Here is a 13,601-nt window from a genome sequence, read left to right as displayed (position 1 = left end):
ATGTTTCTCTGTCCCAGTTCCTGAGCCCGAAGTCAGTCTAACACTAAGATTCCTGTTATTTTACCTATTCATTTCAGCAGGAAAACTAAAGCAACACTAGAAAGGTGATAGTATTTGGCTAAGGTCAGAGAAGCCATTTATAGTGACTAAAATTTAAATTTACTTAGTCACCTATTGCCTAAATTCATTTATTTGTCCATGCATCTCCTAAACAAGAAATAGTATTCAGATGGGACTGAGGTATAGATGAAGTGGTAGAGTAGCTAGCAAGACAAGGCCTTGAAATCAAACCCCAAGTACTGTTAGAACCAAATGCCAAGTACAGTGGCTCACACTTGTAATTGTAGCAACTCAAGAGGACTGCTATGTGAGCCAGATTAGGCAGAAAAATTCCTTAGAATCCATCTCCAAATAACCAGTAAAAACCAGAGCTGGAAAAGTGGCTCAAGTGGTAAAGTGCTAGCCTAGCAAGTGTGAGAATCGTTAAGTTCAAACTCTAGTACCACTACTATAAAACAAAAGATAGAAGGACATTAAGTGATTCTAAAAAGGTTAATAATGAAACAAGATACAGTATGTACCTTCCTAAGGCATTCATAGTGCATAAGATTAAAATGGTGACATAAAGACAGAAAACAGACCCATCCAGTGTTTATCATCACAGATATGATTAAATATGTTTTGGTACATCTGTATAATGAAACAACAATAGTTAAGACAATTCTAGGCAAAGCAACTATACTTATTAAGGTGCAAAGAGCTGTAAGGTTACAGGGTTGAGAAGGTGGCTCAGTGGTAGAGCACTTGCCTTGCATGCATGAGGCCCTGGGTTCGATTCCTCAGCACCACATAAATAGAAAAAGCTGGAAGTGGTGCTGTGGCTCAAGTGGTAGAGCACTAGCTAGCCTTGAGCTGAAAAGCTGAGGGACAGTACCCAGGCCCAGAGTTCAAGCCCCACAACCGACAAAAAAATAAATAAAAGAGAGAACTCTAAAGTTAACAATAACAGAGCCAACAAAACCAGAATAAGTATGTATTAATCCAACTATATTATTACTTTGAATGTCAATGATCTAAAGGCATCAATTAAAAGATGCAGATTATCAGAGATGATTAAAACATACAAGTAACTATATTTTGCTCATAAGAAATAAAATTTAACACGAAAACATACATAGAGTAAGCAAAAGTGGATGACAAAAGATATAATATGTTATACCGTGGGGGAGGGACATACAAAGCAACATAGAAATCATCTTATAAATATGTTAGAAACAATTGCATGAAAGGAAAAAAAAACAAAAACAAAAAAACATTTGAATACTTATCTTGTGGTTCATTCTCCTAACACCAACTTATCTGACCTTTTCTGGTTGACTCAGACATATACTAATTACTGCAAATAAGGGAAACCATGGGACCTATGTTTCTTTGGGCCTGGCTTACTTCACTTAATATAATTTTTTCCAAGTCTAACCCATGCTTTCACTGTATTTGATGTTGGTATAATTTGTGGAGGGGAAGGGAAAAAACAAATCATTTAAGGATACAGGTGGACCCAGTGCAACAATGAGATGTACAAGTCGTTATGTCGAAAAAAACTTTACAACTTTGGTGGGAGGGGGGAGGATTTGGTGGGGAGGAGGAGGGGGAGTATGGGAAGGGATGGGAAGGGGAAACAAAGAGGAGGCAACAATGCTTGATAAGAAATGTACTCGTTATCTTGCCCATGTAATTGTAACTCCTCTGTACGGTATTCTCACAATAAAAAAATATTTTAAAAAAGATACAACATATTAATATTAGTGAAGAGAAGGAAGAAGCTACCAGACACAGCAAACTTTAAAACAAGGAAAATTATCAGGAATAAAAAAAAGGTGATAATCGTACATCATGACAAAGAGGTTAATTCTTCAAGAAGATTAGTATTTACCATGTATGCGCCTAACAATAAAGTGTCAAAATACAAAACTGATTATCCTGCAAGGAAACTTAGATGGATCCAGTATAGTTGGATTCACTAGCCCTTTATCAGAAAAAGATCCAGCAGGTAGAAAATCAGTAAGGACACAGTTGGATTCAACATCCATTTCAATGACTGGACATAATCAACTTCAACAGACCACTTCATTCACTAGCAGAAAAGAACACTCTCCTCCTCAAGCTCCTGTGGAACACTTATCAACATAGACCACATTCTGGACATGAACCAAATCTGAAACTTTTTTCAGACAGAAAGCATACAATGTTTTCTCTGAGAGCTGTGGAATTCAACTAGAAATGCCTAACTGAGAAAAAAAAAAAAAAAAACACTGAAAAATTATAAAACACTTGAGTTTAAATCACATTATTTCTAAACAACAGTTCAATGAAGAAACCTGAAAGGAAGTTCTAAACACACTTTTAGCAAAATAAAAACTAATTTACCAAGCCTGTGGGATGCAACAAATGCAGAATGTGGGAAACTATAATACTGAAGAAATTTGTAAGAAAAGAAGAAATCTAAAATCACTTATCTAAGCATTTACCTTAGAAAATTTGAAAAAGAATTGGTTAAATCAAAGTACACTGAAGAAAAGAAAGGAAAAATTAGAGCAGAATACAATGCAACTGAAAACAAGAAAGCAATAGAAAAATCAATGAAACAAAAACCTGGTTATTAATAAAAGTGTCAAAGACCTTAATAGATACCTCACCTAATTTCAAAAATGGTGACAGAAGTCATGATGCTCTTGGGTCGGACAAAGAACTGTACTACAACAGTAGCAGTAGCCAGAGCAAGTGAATTTCCTTGTACTAATTTTCCAAGTCTCAAGTCACACAAAATGACATGAAGAGGACCAGTGTGGATTCAGGTCCTGGAAAGAAACTCTGAGCTTAGGGAATGTGGGTATTTTGTGATAGGCAATACACATACTTACTCTTTGTTCAGAAAGGATACAGATCTCCTATACAACCATCCTTGAAAAGATATTCCAGAAAAAAATGTGATCAGAGCCTTGGAAACATGTACAGAAATACAAGAGACCTACTGAGCGTCTCCAAAATAGTCTAGTCTTCAGTAATTATAGAATTTTTAGTGTGTGTCATTTCATTGGGAGAATGAGAAAAAGAAAGAGCTAAAGGTGCATTTTACATAACTTTTCTTTGAAATTCTTAAATTTATCTGCACTTTATTATTATGAACCTGCTCTATTCACAGAAAATAAAATTCATTTTAAAAAGAATTTTTCCCAAGCTGGGCACCAGTGGCTTAAAAGCTTATAACCCTAGTTACTCAAGAGGCTAACATCTTTACTGTCTGGGTTTGAGGTCAGCAGGAGCACAAAAGTCTATTAGACTCTATCTTCCAAAGAACCAGCAAAAGGCAGGGCTGGGGCTGGGCACAACCATATCCAGGCTCATGCCTGTAATCCTAGCTACTCAGGAGGCTGAGATCTGAGGATCAGGGTTTGAAGCAGGAAAGTCCAAAAGACTCTTATCTTCAATAAACTACTCATAAAAAAGCCGGAAGTTGTGTTGTGGCTCAAGTGATAGGCTCAGGGACAGAGCCCAAGCCCTGAGTTCAAGCCCCAGGACCAGCAGAAAAATGTCAGGGCTGGGAGCATGACTCAGTGGTAAAGCTCCAGCCTAGCAAATAAGCTGAGCAAGAAAATGGCCCTGAGTTAAAAACTCCCTATCACCAAAATTAATTTAATTTTTTAATCTTTTCCCTTATATCTAAGTTTAACATGTAGCTCAAGTTCTATCATTTCATTCTGTGTACTTGTATTGTTAACAGGTAAACTCATATTTATGGTTGTGGATGTGGGGAGAGGCTAAGAGAAGCTGCCTTTGAATTTAGAAATGTTGTATGGACATAAAGTAGCCTGGTCTCAGCCATGCTATTATGATAAAGTACTTCACAGATGTCCACATTTTAGTCAAAATGTAGTAAGAGGAAAAAAACATCTCTAAGATAGCAGAAGAGAGACACGATCTGTATAAAGTCCTCAGGGAAAACCACAGTTCTGATTTAGTTAAGCTTCCCCTCTCAAAAGAGGAAGCTGCTGGATGCCGGTGGCTCACGCCTATAATCCTAGCTACTCAGGAGGCTGAGATCTGAGGATCACAGTTCAAAGCCAGACTAGACACGAAAATCCGAGAGACTCTTATGACCAATAAACCACTAGGAAACTGGAAGTGGCGCTGTGGCTCAAGCGGTAGAGCACTAGCCTTGAGCTGAAGAGTATGGGGGCAGCGCCCAAACCCAGAGTTCAAGCCCATCACCAACAAAAAAAAAAAAAGAGGAAGTCCACTTCCATCTAGTGTGGTAAACCTTTGGTTTCACTTCACCTTTTCAACTTTCTTCTTTGGTTTCACTTCACCTTTTCAACTTTCTTTAAATACTCTGCAATGGTCTCTCCTTTGGTGTCCTGCAATGTTAGATTTCCTAAGTCTCATATCAACTCTTTTTCACTAAAGCATACAATCTGTTAACCAGAGAATCTATTACTTGATAAAGATGGTAATATCACAATGCAGTTGTTCCCTGCATGGGCACACCCAGCTCATTCCTAGGAATAATGCTCTACCAAGGCTGAGCTTGGTATTGTGGTCTCAGTGCTTGTTACCTCCTTAACTTAAAACCTAACTGCTGAAGTACCTACATTAAGAAATAGGATCTTTAGGAGATGACAAGGTTATGGCAGCTTTGCCCTCATGAATGGGATCAATGCCCTCATAAAAGAGGCCTGGGCTGGGAAGGTGGCTCAGAGGTAGAGTGCTTGCCTTGCATGCATGAGGCCCTGGGTTCGATTCCTCAGCACCACATAAGCAGAAAAAAAGCCGGAAATAGTGCTATGGCTCAAGTGGTAGAGTGCTAGCCTTGAGCTGAAGAGCTGAGGGACAGCTGAGGGACAGGCCCAGAGTTCAGGCCCCATGACCTAAATAAATAAATAAATAAATGAATAAAGATACCTAACGGATCTTACTTGTCCTTCCTACTCCATGAATTATAGCAAAGAGACTGCCCTTACCAGAGAGAAATTGGTCACATTGATCTTGGACTTTGCAGTCTCTAGAATTGTGAGAATCAGCTTTCTACTGTTTCTAAGTCAACTCTAGCTTATGGTTATTTTGTTGTAGTTGTCCAGATGGACTAGGACATTTGGTTTTATGATTTGCTAAGGTAGTTTCATATAACCATTTAGATAAAAGGAATTAACCTTTCATGTAAGAACTTTGAACCCTCATAAATATTTATTGAATGAATAAGTGAATGTGCTAGATAAGAAAGGATATAAACCAACAGAGGTTAAAGGGAATGTGCTTATATGTTTATACATTACAATCTGAAATTAATTGCCCTTCAAATGTATAAATATGCTCCACCATTAACAGAGTTCTTTCTTCCCATAGTAGTGATAAACTTATATAGTAAGTTAAAAGCTGCATGCTACATACTGGTAAACTAAGCAAAGCTTCTATTTTATTAATGTACTTTAGTTGTACAAAGGAGTTTCACTGTGAAACATTCAAGTATGCATATAATATGCTTTGATCAAATTAATTTCCTTATCCCTATAACTTCTCTTTCTTATCACACTACCTTTGATAATTTTAACAGGCATCATTATTCTATTTGCTAACATGCATATAAAATATTTTGATCATATTTACTCCCTCCGTCATCTTTTTCATCCCACTTTTTCCCCAAGCAGCAAAGCTTCTCCCTCCACATTTCTCCCTTTCCAGAACCTCACTGCTCTCCAGTTACACACATCAATTGTATAAGAGGTTAGTTATCTTGCAATGAAACAAAATACAATTAACTGTCTCACAAGGTTATTGAAATCATGACCTCATGTATATAACACCATAACCAGTCAGCGAGGAGATAATAAATCTTCACATGCAAAAGAGTTAGCTAAAGACCTGGGTGTGGTGGTACACACCTGTAATCCAAGTACTTAGCAGGCTGAGGCAAGAGAATCACAAAAATCAAGGCCAGTATGAGCAATAAAGTCAGTCATCATCTCAAAAAAAAAAAAAAGCCCTAAATTCTCAGCCTTTTAAAGCATGCTTTAGAAAGTGCTCCAAGAACTAAACAGGTATGTATTCTAACTCTTAACTCCAACCAAATTGCTGAGCTTTCTACTCACCTGTCATTTATAATAAAAATCTTTAAGTATCACTGAAGTCACCTAAATGTACTAGCTGTGTATCATAAGGAAAACAGAGACAGTAATGTAAATAAATGGAATATGCATGCAATGTCTGCCTCTTCTATTTTAGAAGTCTGTCTCTGTTGGCCAAAAATTACTTTCACAAAAGTATTAATTACCTATTGTTAGCTTAAAGGATGCCTGGAATGTTATGGCTAAACATGAAACTTCTCACTGGCTAATTTCCTTCAAGACAAGACAATGTTTGCTCTAGTCTAGAGTTTCTCCTATCTAAAAATAAAAAGTATATTTAAGATTAAAGACACTCTGAGCATTTCACTGTTATATGAAACCCTTGCCTGTGTACAATCTGTTAAATTTGTCCTCACTTTGTCACAGTGTTAGGTGCTTCTAGGCATTCCAAAGAGACATCCTGTTTAAATTACCAAGGCTATCGAGACAATGGATTATGAACAAGGCGCCTCAACCAGACCCTTCTTTTATCTCTGAGCATGGTCACAACCTCTGGACAAGCTGGCAAGTCTTATGAATTTCAAGTATTTTAGGGACTAAGTTGAGTTGTATACCATCTCTTTATTCCTATTTTGCCACTCAAGCTTTAAAATTGAAGCATATCTTAAAAGATGTTTTTCTACACTCTATATACAGAAAATGTTCCTATATTTCTACATATTTTTCTGTATTTCTATAATACAGTTCAGTTAATTGGTACTGCATTATAGAAAATAAGTGAATAGCTAAGCACTGGTGGCTTATGCCTAGCTACTCAGGAGGCTGAGATCTGAAGATCATGGTTCAAAGCCAGCTGGGGCAGGAAAGATTGTGAGGCTCTTATCTCCAATTAAACTCCATAAAAACCAGAGGTGGAGCTGTGACTCAAGTAGTGCAGTGCTGGCTTTGAACACAGGGACAGTGTCCCAGCCCTGAGTTAAAGTCCCAGGACTGGCACACACACAAATAAACTCAGAAAATTAGTGGGTAAATGTGTCAGAAGTCTTTAAGGACTATGAAGCTTTTCTCCCAGTAAACCTGTAGCTGGGAACCTTTCTTATAAAAATGCACCATAAACATCTAAAATATTGTATTATGATACTACCTGGAAATAATTAACCATAATATACATATCAGCATGATTACAGTTACTAAGAGTTTTGAATAATAACAGAAAATGTTTGATATTATATTAGCTGAGAAGCTAGATATAAAGTTTTACTTTTACAATATACACCATATAAAAATAGTACTTAGTTGCACTCAGTATTTATATAGAAAACTGGTTAAATAAATTAAACATAACAATTTGGGGTTTCTCTTGTTTATTTTCTGTTTGTTTTTGCCCTAGTGAAGTTTGAACTCAGTCTAGATGCTCTATCAGTTGAGTCCATGTCTCCACCTTGCTTTTTGCTTCTTATTTTGGAGATGGAGTCTTGTGGACATTTTTGCCTTAGGCTTGTCTCAAACCACCATCCTCCAGATTTCAGCCTCCTGAATAGCTGAGATTACAGGTAAAAGCAACTGGACTATGACTATGACTATGTTTTTAGGAAAGAATCTTGCAAAGGAAAAGGCTGAAACATACATATTTATATAATTATCCCTGGATAGTGAAGGTAGGCATGGTTTTGTGTATTATTTTTAAATGATAATATTAACATTTCATAAAAGAGAAAAATAAAAATTATCTTAGAAAAGAGACCTGTTCAGGACCATATTCTAGAGAATTTAACATACAAAAGAAAATCTACTAGATATTTAGGTTTGCATTGTTTTATAATATTTTTTAAAATATGGTTTAGAAAGCTAAACCATATAGAAAGCTAAACTTTTCACCAGTAGTATTTCAGATATGAGTTGTGAAAAAGTCATGCATGACAATACACTTCACAGCTAGCTATAAAAGTAGGAACCATTACAATCATACTTATACTGTTTTAAGTAACTAATTTACATCAGATACCAAGGTAGACGTTACCCATTTAATTTTTTATTTCAACATTTGATTAATTGTAATTGTACTAATACATGATATTGTTTTATGCACAGGAATATGAAGACAAGTAATAGGATTTTTAATTGTATAAGGAAACTTGATCTTAATCAAATGAGACTTTGTCCATTTTCTATTGCTAATAACATACTACCACAGATTGGCAATTTATTAAGATAAACAAATACGTTTATTTTTGCTCATGATTCTAGCAAGACAAGGGTTTCATTTGACTTCTTGCTGATAAAGTCCTGAGGTATTTCAGTGTGTCATACTGTGAGGAACAGGGAGTATGAGTGACCTAATCAATGTGACTTTTACAACAGACCTACTCTGGAGATAATTTACTAAATCATTCCTTGCCTTAATTGATTAATTCATTCATGAGGGTAGAAAGAATTTAATTTTATTTAATAATCACCTCTTAAATATCACACCTGACAAGCTCTCCTCTCCCTTCCTTTCTCACTTTCTCTGCTTCCTGGCCACCATAATGTGGGTGGCTCTGCTCTGCCACATCCTCCAACCAAGACAGACGGAAACCTCTTAAACTGTGGACCAAAATCAGTCCTTCCCTGAAGTTGTTTATGCAAGACACTGTGTCAAAGCAATAAAGTTAACTAACACAATCACCCATCTAACAGGGTCTCCCTTATTACTGATCACTTCTTTATAAACTTCATTTATTAATGTCTGGATTTTCTATCTTTACTAAACAATAACTCCATGAGCCTTGTCATGGCCACTTTTTCTTCTATTCCTATGCTTACAGAATAATAGGTATATGAAAAAAAAATTTCTGTGCCAACTCTTTACACAAAACTTGAGTGCTTGCATGATCTTCTGCTCTGGAGTTAGCCACAGGCCTACTGTAACTATGTGCAAAGCCAGTACTTACATCAGTGACTCAGGGTAGCGAGCCGGGCCAAGCCTGCACCGAGGTGCCTTTCTGAGGATGGCAGTCGAGTTGATGACCCCTACAGGCCCAAAGTTGGGACCCTTCAACTCCCTAGAGCAAACTGAAGAGTTTTCCATTAGCCATAGACAACTTCTGACAACCTACCACACTCACGTTCTGTAGCAAGGTGATGTCCCCAGTTGTCACCATTCCCAACAGCAAAAGAAACAGGGAGGAAACCGGAAGTCTTTCCTCCAAGCCCAGCCCCACTCCTGGGCGCCGCCATCTTTCCTCCAGCCCCGCCCTTAGAACCACAGAGATGCTGTGTGGCTAGAGGGACTTCCTCCAGGTTGACCTGCTGGGGTCTGATTCTTCCAATTTGGAACCCAGGCGACAGCAACGGCCCGGGCCCGAGCTCAGCAAACCTGGTTATCCGCCATGCATTGGAAGTGTCGGACCAGAGGAAGGTAAACTGCAGATTTGACAGGAAGAGAGCTGGTCGTCGTGGTCCCTGGGCGGGTGAGACAAGATGGAATCCTCCAAAACAGCATCCGATCCCAGGGTCCCCAAGAGAGTGCGCCTCACAGTGGGCCCCCAAAGAGAGGGGGCCCCAGCTGAGGGACTTAGGGCCCCTGCCCAGCAAGAGCAGGCTTCAGGACCACAGAAGCCTCTCTCTCCCAAGAGCAAGGAGGTGGACAACCTCCAAACGAGGGCAGTGGGTGAGCCCCCGGCCAGGGAGATCCTGACACGTTTATTCTCCTCCTACGCGTGGAAACACCCAAAAGCGACCTCAGAGAAGAGCTGTAGCCCTAGGTGGCAGACCCTCAAGACCGGCCTAAGTGCTTGCTCCTCGTTCATCACCTTCGAGGACCTCTACGACACCCCCAGTGAGACTTTGGATTCCTCCATCTCCTTGGCTGAGGACTCAGAGATTCCCTCTCCACAATCACCCTATCTTACCATTTTAAATGAATATATGAGTCCGGAGATGCTAACAAAGTTGGAGAGAACGGTGAAAAAAAGAGCAGTGCTAGCCTTGAGGACACTGACCAAACAGAAACAAGAATCTCAAATGAAGCAACAACCCCTACTGCAGGAGAGCAAGCAATTGTTGGAGGAAAAGTTACATGTCTATGATGACAGCAAATTCTTTGTGGACTATCTGAAAAAAATAAACGAGCAGCGTAAAAAGAAACATCAGGAACTGTGGGAGGAATACTTCCAACAATGTGGGGCTATAGAACAAAAGAGACAAGAATTAGTCTCCCAATACAGAAAACGAAATGCAGACCTGAAGGCACAGCTCATGCAGGGCAGAAAGAAGCAGTCCAATGCAAAGCGCCAGTTGCAGACAGTGAGTCACATTACGAAAATAAAAGAGAAACAGAATATGAAATTAGAGGCATTAAAGGAAGAGACTGACCAAGGCCTGATGGAGACACCTTTCAAGGACCAGTCGACCCACTTCGAGTTCCTAGAACGCAGGGAATTGCTAGAGGAAAAATGGAAGCAACTAGATATAATGCATCGTGGAAAGAATCAAACAAGAGAGCTTAAGAAGAAGGCCAAGGCCTTAGAATTGACAGCCAGGCAGGTTCATTTGAATTTCTGCTATGACATCAATGCAGCAAACTGGCAGATAAGGAAAGAATTGCAGGAACTAACTCAACAATACCAAAAGTTGAACTCTATGAAAAACCAGTTAAAAACACAGAAGCAGATACTGAAGGAGGAGCAGTGGTATCTGGAAGCCTTAAAGAAAGGGAGACAGCGACTGCAGGCACAGAGAAAAAACAAGGATAATGTGTGCCCCACAGTGCAGATTGCTCCAAAGGTCCCAAGGAGCCATTCCTTAGGCGCCAAATCAAGAATAAACCCAAAGGGATTCCTGCAATTAGCTATGGAATAAAAACCAGCACTAATATTGCTGAGTGGTGCATAGAGCTATGAAGAAGCCTTTGGAATAGCAGCTTATTACTGGAAAATACTCCAGCATAAAGGATGGAGTTGGCTGTGTTTTTCCATGGAGGATCATTTTGGGGATGTGGACTTAATGATCCTGGATTGCCTGAGATTCACATTTGGCTGAATCATTTCTCTGGTTTGGGTCTGTTGAGGGTACCAAAATTATCCCAGATGTTTCTAATTAAAATTCTAATTTTAAAATTGCAAAAGATTTGAAAAACTTTCTTTTAACGAGTTGTGTGTCATTCCTTTATCTAGCAGTTTGACATTCTAATGATAAGAAAAATTACCCAATTATAGTATGTATTTTAGTTTTCGTTTACTCAGTTTTGTTTTCTTAACATAGTTTGTAGTTTACAAAGAGCCTTTTTTCTTTTGCACAAATTCCATAGATTTGTGCTCATTAGATAAAACTAGGAGCTACATTCTTTTAATTGGTGTGGACTTTTATTAGGGGATGTTGTATCTTTCATGTGTGTGGCAGACTGAGACTGGATGGGTCATAAATTGGAGAAAGGGCCCTGCATGGTGAGTATGGTCCTATGTTTATGGTAAGGCCTCTTTCTAGAGAAATGTGTTCAGCATGTGTTTTCTAGGAAATGCTAGCAATGGAAAACTTCAAGATCACTTGCCACAATTTTCCATTTTTAAATACAAAATTAATTAATTTAAAATTGGATTAAAATAAAGAAGTCTCCCTCATTGTGCTTTTAACTTCTAGCTTTATTTTTATGAAGAAACATATACTTTTATTAACTAATGTTTGCTACTAAAAAAATAAAAGCTTACCTGTGATTAGTTTAAAAACAACAACAACAACAACACTGCCTTGGCTAGGTACTGGTGGCTCATCCCTGTAATCCTAGCTACTCTGGAGACTGAGATCTGAGGATTGTGGTTTAAAGCCAATCCTTGGTAAGAAAGCCCTTGAGACTGTATCTCCAACTGCCCAAAAGAGCTAGTTAACTTTATTGTGAGTTGAAGGAAGGTAAGAAGAGGTGGAGCCTAGTTAGAGGAAGTAGGTTACTTGGAGAATGTCTGTGGGGATGACATCTTTCACTGGTCTCTTCCTGTATCCCCTTCCACTGCTTCCTGACTACCATGAGCACAGTTCTGCACCTGTTTCCACCACCATGATGTCCTGCCATACAATGTCCCACAAACCAACTATGCCAGCCACGATGAACTAAAACCTCTGAAACTTCAAACTAAAATTAATTCCTCCCTTTCTGTCAGGAATTTGGCCACCGCTATGCTAAGGTAATTAATGCATTTCCTTTCTTAGTAACCATAGGAGATAGATACTGTTGTGACAGCTGTCCATTGCCTAGCTGAGATAATGGAGTACCAGAGGTAATTTTCACATTAAGAGTGGCATGGTCTCTCAAATCTACTCTCTACTCTTGCTGCTCCAAGTGTTAGGAATTGAACAACAACAACAAAAACTAATGTGATTAAAATAAGACCATCTTAATGTAGCTTTTTTAGCCAAAAACATACTAAGTACTTATTTTAAATAATACTAAATAAAAGACAGTTTCTAATATAATCAGCATTTGAACTGTGGTCAAGTTACTCATATATATGTTAAATTGTCCAAATGAAGAAGTCCAGGACAGGTTGTGACTTCCTCGTCCTGTATGGCTGAGCTAGTCTTCTTAAACTACCCAAATTCCAAGTCAAGATGTTTAAGGAGCTTTTCTTGACTCCTCTAAATTGCAGTCTTGCTTGCTACTTTTGATAGAACAGCAATTCAAATGCAGAAGGAGAAAATCGTGAATTTTCAAAAAGAAGCTGGTGCTGAATTCAAACATTTTCATACATATACACACATATATACACATATAATACACATATAATATGTGTATACATATTATATGTGTGTATATATATAATAACCAGAAAAGTTTTGATCACTCTGATCTCAAATTTGTAATCATAGACACTTTCAGCTATAGATGTTCAGTTTCTCTGTAAAATCAGGAATCCGGAAGCTGTCTCTAAGAAGCTTCTCAATGATAAGTGTCTCCATGTAAAAAAGGACCAGAAGTGGAGGAGCAGGGTACACAAAGGATTGACGATAAGGGAGTGTGTGGGAAACTGAAGCTGGTGATCATTTTAACCGGAAGTTACTACTTGAGAAGAATAAAAAAAAAGGATGATTCAGGACCCAGATGTGGTCATTTATCCCTAGGCAACAGGAAGCTATTAAAGGGTTTTGGTAGATAATGTAGCTCACATTTTCCAGACTTAGGATTCATGAAATAATATTCACAGTCTTTTAAAATGGAATACTAAGAAAAGGTATTTCCTTTGGTATTTATATCTCCTTCCCCAGATAGCAAGTGCAAATGCTATCCATAAGGTGTACAGGAAGGAAACTTGAGGGTCTCCTTTCAGTCGTCAAGGGATACTTAGACATTTCCGTGTGGCTGATTCACGAAGACTAAATCATAGCTCAAAAAGCTACATGTCTTAAATGTCCAATGTCTATATGCTTATAAACAGCTTTAGTGGAACCGAACTTTCTTTTATTTAATTTGGAACCATACTTTCAAACATGTTTTTGTCATAATTCTCATTC

The 13,601-nt window shown here is 38.2% G+C and overlaps 1 protein-coding gene across 1 annotated transcript; it reads left to right on the top strand.

The window, feature by feature from the left end:
• Window positions 1-9,581: 9,581 nt before the first annotated feature.
• On the top strand, window positions 9,582-10,961 carry LOC122125109 (coiled-coil domain-containing protein 121-like). Its single transcript, XM_042699668.1, has one exon. The coding sequence runs from the start codon at window positions 9,582-9,584 to the stop codon at window positions 10,959-10,961; it is 1,380 nt and encodes a 459-aa protein (XP_042555602.1).
• The last annotated feature ends 2,640 nt before the right edge of the window (window positions 10,962-13,601 follow it).

Source organism: Dipodomys spectabilis, unplaced genomic scaffold, assembly GCF_019054845.1.
Source record: "Dipodomys spectabilis isolate Male_0828 unplaced genomic scaffold, ASM1905484v1 ptg000009l, whole genome shotgun sequence".
NCBI classification, from domain to species: domain Eukaryota; kingdom Metazoa; phylum Chordata; class Mammalia; order Rodentia; family Heteromyidae; genus Dipodomys; species Dipodomys spectabilis.
This window is presented reverse-complemented; position numbering and strand designations above follow the sequence as displayed.

What these genes read in the sequence shown, in the direction of transcription:
- LOC122125109 (XM_042699668.1), top strand. Translation starts at nt 9,582, where the DNA reads ATGGAATCCTCCAAAACAGCATCCGATCCCAGGGTCCCCAAGAGAGTG.